At 42.6% G+C, this 18,877-nt stretch overlaps 1 protein-coding gene across 1 annotated transcript; it reads right to left on the bottom strand.

Annotated features, from left to right (window-relative positions):
- Positions 1-441: 441 nt before the first annotated feature.
- On the bottom strand, positions 442-14,785 carry LOC118208264 (calphotin-like). The gene is made up of 4 exons (XM_035382769.1): positions 14,412-14,785; positions 5,558-6,703; positions 2,614-2,725; positions 442-2,202 (listed from the first exon to the last, which is right to left on the bottom strand). Exons 1-3 carry the CDS (start codon positions 14,503-14,505, stop codon positions 2,649-2,651), a joined length of 1,317 nt encoding a protein of 438 aa, XP_035238660.1. The 5' UTR covers positions 14,506-14,785; the 3' UTR covers positions 442-2,202; positions 2,614-2,648.
- Positions 14,786-18,877: the final 4,092 nt, after the last annotated feature.

The following is an 18,877-nucleotide window of genomic DNA, read 5'->3' as shown; positions in this document are numbered from 1 at the left end:
CATTCAAATGTCAGTGAAGCTTTCCAAGTCATATGACCCCAGACCCCTTTAAAGCAATGTCATGGTGAACTGTCCCATACCTGCCATATGTGAAATACTTTTAACTCTTTAGATACTGGTAAAATGTGAAAACGCTCCTCCCCAAGCCCTTGAGCATTTGCAACAAAACATGTTACTAACCGAAGCAAACAATCTTACGAAAGTTCAAGCTGTTCTCTGACTATGGGTGAAGAAGTTTCTTTTAAAATAGTTATTAATCTACAGGAGTTTTACTGGTGGCTAAAGGGTTAATGTACACATTTGGCCCAGGTATAATACATGGCAGCTGTAAACAGACTGACCACAGTGCACACATACCTTTAACATCTGTGTGTTTTACTTCCACACCTATCGCAGGTTCTCTTCTAGTGACTGAGCTTCCTTCTGAACAGACCAGCACTGTGAGCATTAGTGAGGGCTTTTTATTTATACTGTACACAAGAGTAGTTTCTGCATCAAAAACAAATCCTGGGTGTGTATATTACAAGTAAAGGACTGTTCCCAGAGTCCTGGATAGCAACAAGGCACATTATCCTAACCCTCACATCATTTACTTGCTACATTATATATCTTTTTTTTAATTTTTTTTAAGACATAGCCAAAACCATTTAAGGCATTTAAAAAGGAGGAAAGCATTTCAAAAAACCTTATCGTCATTTACATTTTCACAAATGGTATGTGGAGCCATTGCAAAGCCGAGGCCACAAAAGGAAAAGAAAATAAAACACCAAAAAATATTTTTATAATGAGCAACGTGATTTTTTACAGGGTTACAAAAGGCGCCCATCTGAATGCAGAACGCCAGCTCATTATCACCCTCCAAATGTGATGGCAGGCAGCTCTTGTGCCCACGTTCAGAAACAGCTTTATTTAGCAGCCTTCATTTTATTCGTCCGCCCTGGGCTGGATAGCTGGGGGTTCTGTTGCAGACCATTCTTTTGTGCAAGATAAAAAAGAGGGGTGTGTTTTTTGAGAATGAGGTATTCTGCCTCTCAGTTGGATCTCCTCAGCACGGTTGTAGTGACATCTGTCGTAGTCAGGTCGCAAAAACGACTGGAAAAAAAAAAGCAAACAAAAAAAATGTTGCCCTAGCTTGGGGAGAGGTCCTCAAATGCTTGGTTTGTGAGTAAGAAAATGGCTATCTTCTGCAGGCATAGTACCAGAGAGCACAAACAGCTCATTGGTCAAAAACTACACGGACAAAACATTGGGCCTTTTCAATGGATCAACATACCATACAATATAAGCCACACATTTGGTTCTCAGATCTAATGTTAGGCACACTTGTAAATTAATGACTGATTCTTAAAGGGGTCAAATCACAAACCAAGTTATTTCACGGACATGTAGGCTACTTGAAGAAGACAGAGGATAGAGAGAGAGGTTTCACATAGCAGAAGCATGCATGCAAGATCTACTAAGACTTTTGCTGCGATAGGTTTTTTGCCTCATGGATCAGGTAAGCATTTTGTGATTTCTCAGACCTCTTTGCAAAAGCACTAAGCTGAATTCAACATTTGCAGGACATAAAATAACATGAAGTAGTCTGTAACGTAAAGTTCTTTTCTTCAGGCTTAACCCTCGGGTTCGAACACTTGTGCATGTTTTGATTCACAGTCATATTTTTGGCTTGTATTCCTTGTGAGTGGATGAGTCGAGTAATAATTAATTTATGTAAAACCGCTATATTACATGCTTTGAAACTACAGTGTTAGTTCCACATTGGCACATATAAAGTGTCGATGCAGAGTGGGTTGTAAACACAGGATTTTTCAGTCTGCTGCAGTGGGATGTATTTCTGTTATTTTTTTCCTATCAGAAATGTGAGCTGCACTTCAGAAACAGAGGTGACTGGAGCATATGTGAGTTCATCGCATTAACAGTGCTAACATAACAAGGTGAACAGGAGACATATTTACAAAATCTGGAGAAGAAAAAAACCTGCCACCACATTCACGGGAAAGAAAGGCACGGCGGCGATGTATCGATGGCGATCTTGGTCAGTTTTCTTGGCAAATGGAGAGAGGAGACGTTTCTGTGAATTATTCTGTGGACCCGTTCTTTAAAAACGTGCGTCTTGAAAGTACGCAGGTTTTTACTTTGTCTTCTTGATGGAAAGAAAAGGCGTTTGTGAAAGCCCTCGTTGTTTCTCCTCATTAGTGTCTGCAAGTGTGAAGAACAAAATGGCAGGGTATCAGAGCAGATCTAAAGGGACAGTGGAGAAAGAATATGATATGACAGCAGAGTACAATAGGAAGATTATCATTTTTCATTCACTCTTATCCATGCTGGTAACTGGCCAGTTGAAAGATGATCAATTATCTAAAACATTTGCGAAGTTAAGAACACCTCAACAGGACTGAAGAGAGAACAATAAATACCAGCACAAGTTTCCTCATTGGACTGTAAAAATTTAAGTACAAAATTATTTTTATACGTTTTAGGAATTAAAGTTAAAGAAACAGAAATTTGCAGTTGCACATCAGACAATGTAATCTGAAGGGAGACATACAGCTTATTAAAGAACATGAAGAACACAGAGGAGACAAACTCAGAAAGAACAAACAGTCTCACCCAGGGGGCCTTCCTCAGTCATGACGGGTGACACACTAATCGTTCTTTTTAGCCTCCTCACTTCCTGCCTGCGGCAAGGCCTGCTCTTCTGCTTTGGTCTCCACCGCTACGCCTGGAAACGGGACCCAGAGGGAGTGAGTCGGCCGCGCGGCTCGAGGACCTAGCAGCTCAGTGAAAACACAAAGGCTCGCTGCTGCTCCCACAGATAGCATATCTGTGAGAAGGGGCACACGCAGGAAATTCCAAGCATGGAATCCGTCCGTGTCTGTGACACGCTGCACAGTGACACGGGTTGTCACAGTATGGAAAAAAAAAAAAAAAAAAAGAGTGGAGGGGGGAGCGAAACTATCAACAAAACAATGACACCCCTGCTTGAATAATGAACATTCCAGGGGTTAACAGGAACATCTTGTTCGGCAGAGGCAGTTTAGCAAACAGGCCGACCCCGCAGTGTTTCTGAAACGGGCAAACAGGCAGGGCGGGACGCTCCAAAAGCCTCGCTGCGCTTATGTAATGCCCCGTCTGCACGTGCCCAGTCTGAGGGGCCTCACCGCACACAGTACAGTGTGTGCTTTTCATGTTTGCGAAGCGGCGCACACACTGTGTGTGTTAAAATGCTGGACTTACGTCTGGTGATACATTTACTTACGTTTAACAATATTTCTACTCTAATAGTCAAACTCGTTTTTGAAAAATGCTGTTTCTCCTCACCTGGGAAAAAAAACTTCAAAGAATTCCAGGTAAAAGAGATATCCAGTGGAATAGAACTGAACTCTGAAGTATAGTGCAGTGCACAGAATGCTGCAAAGCTTCTTGAGGTGACTAGAAAAGTTTCCAGAAACATGAGACAGGCTCATTTAAATAACATTCTCTCCTCTGGGCATATTTAGGAATGTGCGGTAGTTTTTAGCCTGGCTGCTGATCATTGGTGAAAGGTATTTGCACTTTGTGAAAGAATGAAGTATGTGGGAACCTGAAATAAGCTTGAATGTTACCTCCCTAGACCAGCAGCAAAATGTCCTTCCCAGGCGTGCCAATGTAATACCACAACATCAAGGAACTCTCTGGCCATCTTATAGTAATCATATTTGTAAAGCCACCAGGTAATGGTGTTAATTGTGTGATATCTATTGTGTATTTTCCCGAATTTATAGAAGTGTGTTAAAAAGAGAGGCTTCACAGCACTGAGTGCCGATATTTTTTTTAAAAGTGTTTTTCTATGTGGTACACTTGGACAGTGTAAAATCGCCCAACACTTAGGAAAGCCTCTGTTTGTATAGACGACAGGAAGGGAGAAGTCAATATCTTTTAAACAGTTCTTTTTTTGTTTTTACAAAGATCTCGATTCTTTTCAACTCCCCTCCAGCTCCCCTAGAAATCAAAAACGCAATCCAGCTTGATGTAAATTAGCATAAGTACGTGGCACTAGATTTACATTTCTTATGTAATCCGAGGCCACGGCGCGAGTTTTGTTGGCGTGGATGCGCAGCGCACGCTGGGCCAGAAATGTGTGACTAACGCCGTTGTGTGAAAGAATCCAGGCAAGCAGGACAGCAGACAGATTATGACCCGCTCCGCAGAATCGTGCCTGAGTGCTGGTCACAGCATCTCTGAGCCTGCTTTGTTTCGACTGCATTAATCATTCTTTACAACCGCAAGACAATAAACATTCTGTTTATAAGGTACTACCGGGCATATCGAAAGAGGGCTTTGTATGAAATCTAATCTTAATCTTAATAGAGAAGTCACCTAAAACAAGGTTTCTTGAAAATGAACCCAGGAACAAAGCATTTGGTGGGAGGAACCAAGCCTGTAATAGATATCTAATTTCAGGCTCGTCCATAAACTCTCCTGGGGTTTCAATATCAGATAACTATTGCCTTCATCAGAATGTTGCAAGCTATTGTTATTGTTGAGAGATTTGTTAAGACAACAGCAAAGTGAAATGCTGGTAGTTTTTTTTCTGAATTTATAATCTGGGTATCTCTTACACGTCTTTGACCCAATTAGCTGATTTACACTGTTATCAGTACAATTAATTCTTACCACCCACTTTGTTCATTATGAAAGGGAGCAAACAAATGCACGGTGTATGCTTTGGTAACCAGCTCTTTAATGAGTCTGTTGTGGCCTTGGGAGTGCTGTTAAGTACAACGGGTCCACCAGGGCTGCTGCCGACTGCTCACAGCATTAAACAGTAAGGCAGTGGCAACAAGTCCAGACCGCAGGACAGCCTTTCAGATCTAGAGACATGTCTCCTTCTACTGCCTTCTACGTATGTACTGTGTGCGTGTGTGTGTGTGTGTGTGTGTGTGTGTTTTGTACACAAATATCTGTAAACTTGTCCAGGTTTGCAAAGAAAAATGGGGTTTAGTTGGCCTCACAAAAGAGGATTCTCAGAGGATTTAGACAGCCTGTCATCCCTGTGTAATAAAGCAGATGAGCTATGAGCTATGCCCCTGGGGGTCATGTGCATTTTAGCCGATAATGGCAGATGTGGCTAGCCCAGTTCCAAAAGAGCCGCAACCTGCCGGGCTACAGAGATATTTTTAGACCAGCCCTGGATTATATGCGGGACAACAGGTGATTCAAGTTACCTTTGGCCACTGAAAATGACTCCAATTAAGTGAGCACGCGAGAGGCAATGACATGCAGAAAGCCCTGTGGCTAGCTGGGGGTGTGGCTACTGCCGTGAGCTCATTTATTGCACCCTGAGCTACAACACTCTCTTATGTTGACTTATAACTGCCTCTCCACCCCCACTGCTTCAGTCATCTTTACATTGAGCTGCAGTTATCTTTGGTAGAAGCTTAGAAGTAAAGTTATAATGGCTGACAGACCATTTGCTTGCACAGATACGGCACCATAAGTGTGTTCTGTTCTGGCTATAGTGGGCCATTTGGCCAGTGCAGGGAGAGCAACGGCTTGGTTTTACCACACGCACCTTCTGCTTTGGTCTCAGGGGCGGGGCTCTGGGCCTCGGGGGCAGGTGCAGGGGCACTGGTCGGCGGCTCCACTGCAGCGGGGGTGGGGTCTGTGGGGACACTCTCCGCAGCCACCAGGGGCGCCTCCGCCGACACGCTGGGGGCTGCTACCTCCTCCTGTGCGACCTCCTGAGTGATGGGTTCAGTGGGCGGGGCCACGGGCTCTGGGGCGGGTGTGGCTATGGGCTCCTCTACAGTAACAGGTGCAGCAGCAGCGGGCTCGGGGGCGGGGGCAGGGGCCGCCTCCACTGCCGGTGGGGCTGCTTCAGGTGTGACGGGGGCTACCTCTGGAGCAGGAGCCTCTGCTACAGGAGCTGGTTCGGGCACAACGACGGCCTCTTCTGCTGCTACAGGAACCGGCTCAGGTGCAACGGCCGCCTCTTCTGCTGCTACAGGGACTGGCTCAGGTACAACAGGGGTCTCTTCTGCTGCTACAGGGACTGGCTCAGGTACAACAGGGGTCTCTTCTGCTGCTACAGGGACTGGCTCAGGTACAACAGGGGTCTCTTCTGCTGCTACAGGGACTGGCTCAGGTACAACAGGGGTCTCTTCTGCTGCGACAGCGGCTGGCTCAGCGGCAGCAGTCGCCGCCTCCACTGCAATGGGGGCCGATTCGGGTGCAGGTGCCTCCTCGGCCGCAACAGGGGCTGGTTCCGGGGCTTCGGGGGCGGTCTCTGCTGCTACAGGGGAGGGCTCAGGCGTGGGGGCGGCTGCCTCCTCCACCACAACAGGGGCTGGTTCCGGTGCATCGGGGGCGGTCTCTGGTGCAGCGGGGACCTCCTCCGCCACTGCAGGGGCCGGCTCAGGGGCAGCAGCCTCCTCCACCTCTGCGGCAGGGGCCGGCTCGGGTTCGGAGGCCTGCTCGGGTTCGGGGGCCAGCTCCGGTGCAGCTGCAGAGGCCTCAGGTAGGCTGCTCTGCAGCAACGGCTCGCTCTCAGAAACAGCCAGCAGCTCCTGGGCCTCGTGGGCCTCTGCCACCTCGGGCTCCTCCCGCTCTACGGGGGCCCGCGGGAGGTCGTCCGGCAGCGGGCTCTGAACGGGCAGCTGCATCTGGTCCGCGATGGTCTCGCAGTCCTCTGGGATGATGCCATTTTCGTTACGGCCCACTGTCAACAGAAGAAGAGGCGGGTTGACACCAACACACCCACACACCGTATGGTCTCCATCAGGAAAGTCTGCAACAACTCCTGATACATAAATAGGAACTATTCCAAATTCTGCCGCTGCACTATAGCTACGGACACCAGTTTATCGAGGGCAGTTTTCAATCAATTTATCAATTTTTATTTGTATAGCGCTTTTAACAAAGGAGCTTTGTCACAAAGCAGCTTTACAGAGAACCGGCCCCCAAAGAGTAAGCCTAGGGCAATAGTGGCAAGGAAAAACTCCCTGACTGATATCAGGAAGAAATTTCTCCCAATCCTAAGTCCCCCCTCTGAGTCCACCCATATGCCGCAGGCAGGCTCAGTTTTCCGGCCTGCAATTCTGGCCAGCAATGTCATCCCCCAGCAAGAGGTCAATAGTGCCTTCTCGTAGGTCACTTATCACATTGCCCCTCCCTTGTAATCAACATCAACTGCCACTAATTAAGCACAATGATGGACAGCAATTTTCTCACACTGTCATGTGCTGCTTTCAGTGCACAGAACAACATACTTTCAGCTGTTTTTCACATACTTTTTACACTTTTTTTTGACTAGGCAGATGAACTGAAAGGAAAATGCAAGGTTTAAATATTTGTGATCAAATTTCAACACTTAGCTGCTTAACAGTCATTATTTGGCACTGCTCAGTGTAAACTTGTCCACAGAAAGAAATGCATCTTTCTGAATTACCAGAGTTGGTTGGAATGGACCAGTATCCTGAGCATCGGTTCACTGCCAATCATTTGTAACCAGTTAGTTTGGCAGTGCAGTACTCGAGAAATCCTGGAATCGGCAGCCTTGTTCCAGCCTGAACCTACTTCGCATGTTAGAAACACCATCTAGTGCAACTTTGTTGAAAATCTTTTTGACAGCTCCAATCAGTTTACAACTTCTGAGAAATTGCTAGCTTGGGAGTACCACAATGTGAGCACTGGATGATAAATAAGCTGCATTTGGCATCAGGCTTTTGAGGGTTTCATTATAGGCTTTCAACAATCTGCATTATCAGAAAATCCGGTTACATTTTTTAACTCAACCTCAAAGTTGAATATATATTAATTAATGCTATCTGTAACTGAGCTGTAACTTACTGCACCAAGGTACAGAGTGAATGCCTCATAAATTGTATATAATTGATTTTCCTTACAGAGCAAATAAAAAACTGCAAAACATCATTGTCTGTGCCATCTGTTCACTCATCTTTTCTTCTTTATGCGAGTCGACAGCTTGCAGCCTGTGCCCACGTGCTTCTGCTGAAGTTGTTTTCAGGAAAGTCCCACCATTTCTTACATGCATACTTAAAATGTACTTCACTTAGGATTGTGAACTTGACAAAGCTGAATGCTTGCATTCAAAAATGCATCTGTCAAATCTTGAATGACATATGTCTAGCTGCTCAATTCTTTTTTTTTCAGCAACAGAGGATTCCCTGTCCTTGTTTACTTCAGACCGTGATTCATCTTTTTGTCTGTGATCTATTGTTTTTGTTTAGGCCTGCACTGATTAGTTGTAAACTGTGCAAAATAAACGGCCTCCATCACTGAGTAGCATACCAGGAGGGTACTCTACTGTTGTACACTGGGACTCTTTCTTTTGTGCACAACATCCATGTCACACTCTGTCCTTTCATCCCGTGTAGACTACTGCATCAACCAGCTGCTTTTATGATGGTCACAACTGATCACTAATTGTATAATTAGTCAAGTGTAACAACAATCCAGTGCCTACAGTGACCCCACAGGGATTTCAGTGGTAATGCAAGTTGCAATCACTTTGGATCATGTGCCCTAGATAAGTGTACTTAATTGTAGCATAAACAGTAAAGTTGTGGAGTGCAATAATGGAACAAGCTACAAAGTACCGATTCAGCAGATGGCTGAGATACAGGAAAATATATCGGAGGAGGGTACATTCTTATTCAGCCACGTTCCAGGAGTACATTTTGAAGCAGCATACCTTTGTGATGTCGACTCAAATGCGCAGAGTGAATTGGGGTGACTGAGAGCAGTGGGGACAATAAAAAATGACCACCTGACTGCTCTATCAGCAGAAGTAAACACAGCACTAACTACAAGAGGAATCTGAAGGCCCCCTCACAAAGCTAAACAAATAACCCTGATTGAACAACCATGGCTCAAGTTTGGCATCTTTATGGGCTCACCTCATTTCTATGTATTTTTGGTTCTGTGATCTTTTCTTTCCAAAAATACAAGTCAAAGTTGAGTGTGCACTTATCTGGGCTTAACTGATTCTTCCCATAGCAACATGAAACAAATGTAGCACCTTTTTCAAGCAAATGACAAGTCCAGAATCACCTAAAGTATGTACACACAGATGATTGATGTGGGCAAGAGGGGGTAACAATGCAATTGAGTTGAAAATTGCAGTTAGCCTACAAAGGGACAATTGTATGCCAAATGAAGAATCTGATAAGCACATATGACAAGCACATAAGCACAACAAGACAAAATAATGAAATTTAAAATGAGATTTTTGCTTATTTAGACCAGACAAACCACTAAGTAAAAACAACTATTGTAATTTGCAGGTTGACTCTTATGTTTTGGAGACCTGGTTTGTTCTCAAGAGCAGGTACAGATTAAACAACGGAAAATGTATAATTAAACCCTTTCATGCTGTGACTATGTAACACGCTGTTTTCCTAGATGGTAAGTCTTTTTAAATTAAGTTAGGCTATTACCTGGAAACTTTTTCCAGTTATTCTGAACAGAGAAAACAGCAGCTATCAGCCAGATGTAACCAGCTTTAACCCATTTTTTGAAAGTGATCCACAAATCACTTTCAAAAACTGGCCCATTTCAGTTATTTGATTTTTAATGAACATATCAGAAATATATTCAAAACTATGAATGTAAAATGCACCAAAATGATCATGATGACGACTCAAAGATAATGTTAAGACTTTTTCCTACCATTTCTTTCATTCAACAACAATAAAACAGAAGAGTGTACTTCAAGTTTTGTTGCTATTCCAGACTAGTTTCCTGGGACTTAAAAGAAAGTTATTTTATAACTTTAACAGTCACTCCTCACATGCACATTTCAGCTGGAGCGCTTCCCCTGCTTTACGCAGGCGACATATGGGACATTCTTCGGCTTCCGGTCAGCGCTCTTTGGAAAACGATACGTAAACGGAAAACAGAGCAGAACCTAATAAACTGCCCCAAATCAGAGACAGCAAGCATAAAACATGACAATGCTTTCATAAATAATCCCAAAAAGTCTCATACTAAGACAATGAGTTGGAAGGCAAAAAAAAAAATTTTAAATCAAGAAGTCAGAAGTTTCAGACCTTTTCACAAGTTTAATGTGGTTTTGGCATACAGGTTTAAGTTAACCCACAGGCAGTGCCTACACCTTCACAACGCACAACAGCAACTTTTATTACAATAAAGAGAATAAGCAACTTGACTATTTTTTTCATTGAACTAAAACTTTTTCGCTGTAGAGTTGGAGCCCGATAAAGCTGACTTCAGCACAAGTTGTGCTGTGTAGGGGGATTTAAGGGAATACTAGGCAAAAAATGGAGACGTGCACAAGACTTGAAAGAGCCATCTGTTCCTTTCGGCTGGCTGAAAACGTGATTTATGTCAAACTGCATATTTTTCTACGGCCGGGGAGAACGCACACACTCCTGGTACACGTGAGGTTAAAAACCCGATTTTTGAGTTTGCGCTGGCATTGTTCAGCAACTTTCTGACTCTGCTTCTCCTTTTAGTCCCAGCACACAAGCACATACACATGCCACACAAGCGCATACAAAACAAACACGCACTCACACGCATGCGCACAGACACACGCACAAAGACACATACACACACGCATGTGCACAGACACACACATACACACACCATAATTAATAATTTCACACCTTTTAGAGAACAGACAAGGTAAGTTCCCATTCTCACAGAGGAATAAAATGTGAAATCTCCTTTCTCTGTATAATGCTCTTCATTCAATGAGTAATTCAGTAATATTAACCACCTGAATGCCACATACTAATCATATCCTCCTGTTGATGCAATGGCTTCTCTCATTCGATTGTGGCACCAGGCTACTAAAAGCCTTGGAGGCAGAGAGTAGAAAGGAATGCAACATGCAAGCACAAAGTACATCAAGCTAGCGCAACAGTGGGGAAAGGCACTGGCCAACTTAGAACAACAAAACCTTAAGAACTAGCCTAATATAACTTAGGATGTGGGCCCTCCTCTATTAGCGCCACAGGAAAGTAAATAATTAAAAAACAGAATCTCCCATTTTTCAACAGCGATGCATGATAATCATAGCTTACGTAACAGAATGTACAGGAAGGAAATGGTGGTTGAGGCACCGTACAAGTATTAGTATGGTTCAACTTTGGGGGTGGGGGTGGGGGTGGTTCACCCGAGCACGCCTGGGTCAAATTACAGCATTCACGTGTCTCTGAATAAGACTCCTATGCACACATAGGCTGGAGTGGGTAGTGCATAGGGGAGCAGGCCCTTTAGCCTGCTGGTCACGTGACACCAACTCCTCAGCAACCCCCAACCCATCCATCAACACCCGCACCAGCACGGCTAGGGAGTCTGTTTCTTTTATAGCCCTGAGCTATGTGCCATGGCAACAGGCTCGCAGATAAGCCAACAGACAGGTCTAAGATTATACACTTTACTTATTCTGTCCCAACACAGGCTGCCATTTTACACATTTCAATCGACAATCGGTTCACCACCCCCACTGTCTCCCTCACAATTTACCATGCCCCAGTTGGTGCCCTTCACAAGGGAAGCCCATCTCTCACCCAGTTCTTGGCTGGTTGGTTTGCGCATCAACACACTGAGCAGCCAAAGATCACAGCAAACCCAGTCAAAACAGTCCCCAAACGAGGGGGGTAGTGTGGGGGACGGCTTATCATGTTGGGTCCCCGACAACCCTCACCGACAAATGACTGCCTGACACAGGGGACAGGGGGAGCAATGCACCACCGTTTTTTAGAGCCACACAGCGGGGCAAAGGAACGCACCCAAGCCCGACGGCCCCTCGCCACTCACCATGCTCAGGCGACCAGCTCGAAACGGAGAGCGCGCCATCGCATGCTCTCAAGGCTTAAGCCACTGCTCTTCTCTACATGCGGGAATCTCACTACATGCTGCTGCTTCTAGTCAACTTATTATGGGACCAGGACAGAAAGGACTTACACCGGCAAAAATCTGCCTGTTCTTTTTTGAGGGGAAATCACAATCGAAGCAGAACAATGGAGACCGGAGGGCGGAGCAAACCCCCGCGGCAGAAGTGCAGAACTTGACTCCTGTGATTTCAGGTCTCATTGTCCTTCACTGGAGCCCAGCAAAGGGGTATGGAAATCTACGGAAAAAGCCACGGCGCTTGGAAAGCCCCGGAGTCCGCACCGTTGGCATGCTCCGCACACATGATTACATAATGCCTTCAGCTGCGCACGGTGCAATGGAGCCGTGTCGCAGGGCCACTGAATGGACAATGTAGCCCGTGTCCAGCCACACGTTGGGTACAGGCCTAGAACACAGACCCACATGCAAAGGCAGACAAATGGCCCTGTCAAAAACATTTACACTCGCGCCCCGCGCTTCTATTCTGTGTTGTCAATAGAATAGGCCAGAAGACAAGAGGGGGTTGGTCTGAGGAGCTTTCCTTGGTAAATATTACTCTGTCTCTTTAAGACTCGAGAAAGGATTATTCATGCAAGACATCAGACAACACCTTGGAGCGCATTCCGTCTTAAATCAAAGACTTGAAAAGAAAGAAGAAAAAAAAATCATTCTCACCTTATTAACCTTTAACACAAATGACATGATAAGGCATGACAGCTTAACCATCTGTATGTTGCCATATCTTATTACCTACCTGGAATAAGCAGCATACATGAATACATGATGCTTTGTGTTTTACTGCACTATGTGGTACGAAAATGCCATTCTACTGTTGGAGGATTCTACAAGGCTAACTCAAAGCTCTCTTTTCCTAACTGGCAATTTGTGAAACTGCTACGTTTATCCTATTTATAAATTCACTGTTAAAGGGGTCTTAGTGTGGTCACTCCTATTTCTCTGTTGACAACCGTTCATTTGTCTCTGTTAGTTTCTAACTTCCTGGGGATGAAGTACAAAATGTCTGCAATTCATTGTCCTATAACACCAGCTGACATAACAAAAAAAAAAAGTTGTATGGTGTTTCTGCATATCATGTGTGCAACAAGGTGTGAATGACAGGTGCTGGACAAGTTTAGTCTGAGGCAAGCATGTTGGTTGAGGCCCTGCCCTAGAGGTGCAGATGTACTCATTGCCATGATCTCTTTAAAAACAGACTGATAGAAGCTTCATGGGGGTAGGAATGGGGTTGGGGTATAACCAAGAATGCATTTGGGTGAAAGGGGAAGACGTATCCCCAACTGGAAGTCTTTGGCCACATATGACATTCTACACCAGTCAGTCAATTTCCTGTGGGAGGAGCCGAACAAGCTAAAGAATTGCAATATGACCAAATACCGGGACATTTTTAAACGTCACGGAAATTAGTTAAAGGCATAATGTGATAAAGCAATCACAAACATTCTGGTTCAAGTAAATAAGCCATAAATAATGCCTCAATATTCTTATTCTTTAAGGTTCGTTTCTAACACAATAATCGGAGGGGGAAAAAAACATCTTTTTAAAAAAATGCGGAATATTCTATGCATTTTTTTTTAACCACTGAAACTAATTTAGCCCACTACAAGAGAATCTTTTCATTTGGTATGGCCTTGTTTCATTTTTTATGCATTCCACCTCATTACATCTCAAATAATTTAAACTGTAGGATGATCTAATTATTTTCCACGATGGCCGGCAAATAATCAGCTAAGAGTGAGGGAAGTATGATCCTGTTTATTACAGTCTCTTACATAACCTTTTGTTCCTTATCAGTCTCCCTTCTGTTTATCTCCAAAGAGGGGGTGTATGTCTAACACTGGATTCCGGACGAAAATTGTTTCCAAATAGTTGAAAAAGGAACTTCAATTTTTTTTAATTTTTTTTTTATAAATGCCTTAGTACAACACATTGACTCGTTTCTAAAATGACAGTTACCCAGCTAGTTACATAAGGTGCAAGCACATTGACTGTATCGTCAACATATTCAGAGTAGGCTAAATGCATGGCATGTAGTATGCAATGTTATTTTATATAGTTTTTGGACCGGAATTTGCTTATAACATTGACGCAAACCACTTAAAAAGTTTCCAGTTAAACCTAATTAATTATCAAATTAAAATGTATCATTCATATGTCCCAGTCACTCCACGTATCGGAATGATCTTTTTAGAGATTAAAACTTCCAATCCACGTTTTACATAATCACAGAAAAGCCAATAAACCTATTTCTCTGAAATACTGACAAATTATTCAACAGCAGTAAAGAAATATGTCGAGAAAATAACCGCAATAAAAGAAAATAAATAGCATAAAGAACAAAACACATCAGTTAAAAAACATACCTATAAGTTTATCGAAATAATTGTACTAGTTATAATGTTCAGTGTTGTAAATGCTTTGGGGAATTCATGGGAGGCCAAGAAACGCTCCTGCAAGCAAAGAACACTTGGCAAACTTTGTGGACGTGTCAATCGGCCCACAAGTAGGGTTAAATGCATACTTACCAAATGTACCCTCTCCATTGCTTTCCTCTGGTTTTGTCCCTGGTCTGTTGCCTTCTTGTGCTATAGTCTGGGTACTAGATGAAGAACAGCCCATTCTGATTTGGAAAAGTAGAACAAAGACTGGGTCGAAGATGTGAAAACCAGCGTGGTCAACAAATACTCTGTTGCTCTGAGAAAACCCACTAACAACCTCAGTTTTCTGAAAACGCTGTAACACTCTTCGGTTACTATGAGTAGCTGCACATTATAATCCCCCGTCAACTGTTTATTTATGCATGCCCTGCGCCCTCATCATCCGGACGACGATTTGTTGTGATCAGTTATCATACGACCAGGGCAAGTGAAGACCTCTCCCAATTTGCACTGCACATTATTCAGCGCCCTGGGAGCATGCGTGGTCAGAACCTCCAAGTCAACTTGATTACCTTTGCGGGATGATCCTCCTGGTGGTAAAACACGCTCAGTCCAATTTGGAGAGCATAATATAAACACCGATTTTTGAACAGAGCGACGCAAATATACCCGATGTATCTCAATTTATAAATTGGTATTGTGGGTTATCGATGTGAAAATAAAGACATTGAAAGGCACAAAAAGTAGTGACGTGTTTCTCCCTCTATGCAAATGAAAGCCTTCAAACACGACATATAACGCAAATGTCGACGCGTTTTGTGTTTGGAAGTCCTATCACTCCGTCGTCAAATAATTGTATGCGATAAATACAGACATTTCTTTGTTTTAAGTTATGATGCTGCCACTCGTGTAAGTGGTCCGCCATAATGGGTTTAGCCAGTATAGAAATGTACTTAATTAACGGGCTGTCGTTTATGCTAGGTTTTCCTCAAGCTCAAAGGGAGGCACTGTTCATTTTACTCCTGGGACGAGCGCTGTCTTTTAATTGAAAGCTGTTCGGTGTGAGGGCAACAGGAATTTTGCAGTGGGCAGACATTAAATAGACATGACAGTAACTAGAGTGTGGAAAGGCTAGTCGCTTGTTTTATCAGCACGCAAATACCTCTCATTGTTTGTCGCAAAGCCTGTCGTTTTTAATAAGAGGAGTGAACCAAAGAGAGACATAAACAAGTGACTTTGAAGCATAACAGTCAGATTGAGCTGTCTGATACAATTAGTGCATTTTGTATTAACTGGGAAATCAGCTGTGAGGTTACAGAGGGATGGGGAAAGAGATGGGAGGGAGGTTGAAAAAATAATGATGAGAATAAGAGAGATTATTAGTCAGTGCCTTCCCCATCCAAAACAAGCCATAGTAACTGCTCAAACCACAAAATAACAGCATTAGCATTTTCAGATCCAACACGAGACTAACTGAAACAAGAACAGTTGGTCTCATTTTGGCCATCAGAATTTGTCTGGTTTAGCCTACCACCACCATTACCTGACCTGTTAACAACTATTTCTTGAATGGTTTAGTTTAAATTGTAGCATACCATAGCATGTTATGGGCATCCTTAAATTGTTGTCACACTTGAAAAGCTCTTATAATTCTACTTAGATGATGATGCCCCACTCATTACTTCAACAAAAATGTAAATCCCACATACTGTACAAGTAATATGAACTCAAGCTGGTGCTATCTGAAAAACTGGGAGACCTGTATCCTACTATACATAGTTAACTTTTAAAAACATTTTTCATTCCAAAAATCATCTACAAAGGACTGACATAGCATGACAACATGCTACAGTTAAATGATCTGTTGTCTGTAATAATGGCAAAAAACTATTGTGAACAAAAAGGGTAACCTACAATTCAATTACACAAAATACCAACTTTAATCCATAAGCAAACAACAAAACAAAAAAAAATCAAACTCTCAAAGAGTATGATACAACAGCGCTCTCTGCTGGACTAAAATGGATGTTTTTATAAAAGACAAGAAAATATAAAACAATGTGAACTACCTACTGGAAAAAGACTATTGATATTGTCCATTAACTTCAGCACATTGAGTAAATGTCTTTGCAATCTGCAAACTCTTGCAGTATTGTTCTCTTAATTCAACTGCATTGTGCAATGGGTATAGCTTTCTCAGTGTGTCTAAATTCACCTTCAGTACACCATACCTTAAAGATAATTCATCTTTGTTTTACTTATCAACATTTGAGGAATCAACAATACACACCAAGCCATTGCATGAAAACATTTCAAGATTTTAAGTTTACTGAAATGTTAATTTATAAAATGTGATTTGGTAAATTTGGAAAATATACAATGAATCATGTGCCATACAAAATATAAAACAGAACAATGTTGAACACTGACTGAAACATACTGATAGCACATAAGAAAACAAGAAGGACACCACTCTGTGAGAAGGAACCAGCGAAGGAGAGGGTCAGACAATGAACCCCTAGACCTGCAGGGATAACCTGGGCTTCTCCAGGCCAATGGCTGGACCCACCAGACACTTCTGGAAAGGTCATGATGATGACTCCAAGGGGATCAGGGACTTATATACACACAGCAGCACTCCTTTATCCTGTGGACAGCCAGGACTTGATATACCTCATCAGTTTACTTGCAACATAACCGTTACGAATAAGTAAAACATGCAGTACCTTTCATCAAGCCCAAATGGCTTACATTACATTACATTACATTACATTTATTTGGCAGACGCTTTTATCCAAAGCAATGTACAAAAGTGCATTTCATGGTCATGGACAACTACAACATATAGGTTCAATAAGATACAATACTTATTTCGTACAGCTATTTCTAGCCAAGAATGCAGTTTAGTTCACACAGTGAACACTATTCTTAGAACATGGCTTACTTAGAACTCCATACAAAGATGCTGCATAATGTCCACTTATGGTTTTTAAACTTTACATTTCACATAATATTTTGTATGATGTTATTTTATAAGTAATATATATTATATATCTCTAGGTACACCAACTGTAGCTGGGGAAGCATCTGTCTAGAGCAATTGAAGCAGGTTTTATGTAGATGTTGAATAAATTTCAAGGTAAAAAAACAACAGCAAATTTGTGCTGAGCAGAATTACTCTGAGTGTGATTTCAAGACATCTTCCAAGACGGCTTGGCCATGCATGGTGCAAACACTTTGAGCGTGTATCTGCCTGTAGCGCATGTGCAGTGATCCTGGCTTCCCATTTTATATCAACCGTGAAGTAGCTGTAAGTAAAATGACAGGTGTCTACTTGTAAAACTTTAATTCATTTAATACCTGTGTGGCTGTACAGCGTAACATAGAAACCCACCTTGTGAGCACAAAGTTGTGGTTTTCGAATTTCAGGTAGGCCTACCTGCTGAATTAACTGTCAACATCTCCAAAGAATCATACGCAGTTGTTCTGTAAAAGTCTAAACTGTATACGTGAATTTCAACCAGGGACTCGCCCAATGCAGCAAAACTGCCAACACTCAAAGAACTCGCTCTTCCTGAAATTAATGTTTTTTAATATTCAAAAGTGAATGCAAGCAAAAAACTATTGTTGCTCATACAATCAATACAAAAAGTGATTTGCATCATAGTCGATGGCTGGATATTGTTAATGTGCCAGTTTGTGCATATATAATTATTTTATATTTCGTATAATACACCAGGAAACTATGGACCACCAAAAGCTAAGATCAAAGTATAGCCAGATTTGCTTGATGGGCTTTCACTCATGAAACCCAGGTTTGGACAATGCTTAAGAAATTTACAATGCATCAATAATGTGGCTCAATGCACCAAGTTCAGTCCTGAATCTTAAATCCCAGTAGACTTGTAAGATTAGAGTACCAAGACCTCAGTGACTGTCCAAACTATTGCAGAGTGCAGTGTCAGTTTGGTTCAGTTTCTGGAGGTGTTTAGCTACAATATTGATGTACCAATTCGCAACTATTGTAGCTTGAGTCCTCAGAGATTGGTTATTGTAGCTCAGTGACTCCAAAACATCACGTCCACAATGAATGTATTTTCTAGTGCAACACTTTATTTCATTACTGTGAATATCTTTGGATAGACTTACCACCCACCACAAGCTCTCTCATGGCCAACAGTTTGGGAGCCACTGCTGAAGCTTCCTGTGTAGATAGACTGGAAGCCTATGTGAATGTAAGACTCATTTATCCCTTTAGTTAAGTTATTACTATACTGAAAACAAAATACCTTGGGGGACATCAATGGCACCAGGAAAAGAAAGTACCTGAATACTTTAAAGTGTTGCTCTGTTAGCCTATGCAGAGTTGGAACTGAACAGTGTCGATGCCGACAGGTTATACTAACCTTATTTAAGATGCTTTTTACCATGAATAAGGATATCAGGCTATTCTTAGTAACAGCCAACTGTCTCTCTCTCTACACATGGTCTTCTTCTTTTTGATGAAATGGCGAGTTGCATGTTTTCCCATTTGGTGCAGTGGAATTTAGTTTTGTCTGCCAAAGTCAGAACACTAAATCCATAGAGCGTACATTGGGACATGACAGAGTGCA

This window comes from Anguilla anguilla, chromosome 1 (assembly GCF_013347855.1).
Source record: "Anguilla anguilla isolate fAngAng1 chromosome 1, fAngAng1.pri, whole genome shotgun sequence".
Lineage (NCBI taxonomy): Eukaryota > Metazoa > Chordata > Actinopteri > Anguilliformes > Anguillidae > Anguilla > Anguilla anguilla.
Note: the sequence above shows the minus strand (reverse complement) of the source record. Positions and strands in the feature narration are given on the sequence as shown.

Bases quoted from the DNA above. Each gene is read 5' to 3' on its own strand.
- LOC118208264 (XM_035382769.1), bottom strand. From the start codon at position 14,505: ATGGGCTGTTCTTCATCTAGTACCCAGACTATAGCACAAGAAGGCAAC. The intron at 6,704-14,411 runs GTAAGTATGCAT...TTCTGTTGACAG, and splicing joins CAATGGAGAGGGTACATTTG to TGGGCCGTAACGAAAATGGC. The intron at 2,726-5,557 runs GTGCGTGTGGTA...TCCCGTTTCCAG, and splicing joins CCCTGAGACCAAAGCAGAAG to GCGTAGCGGTGGAGACCAAA.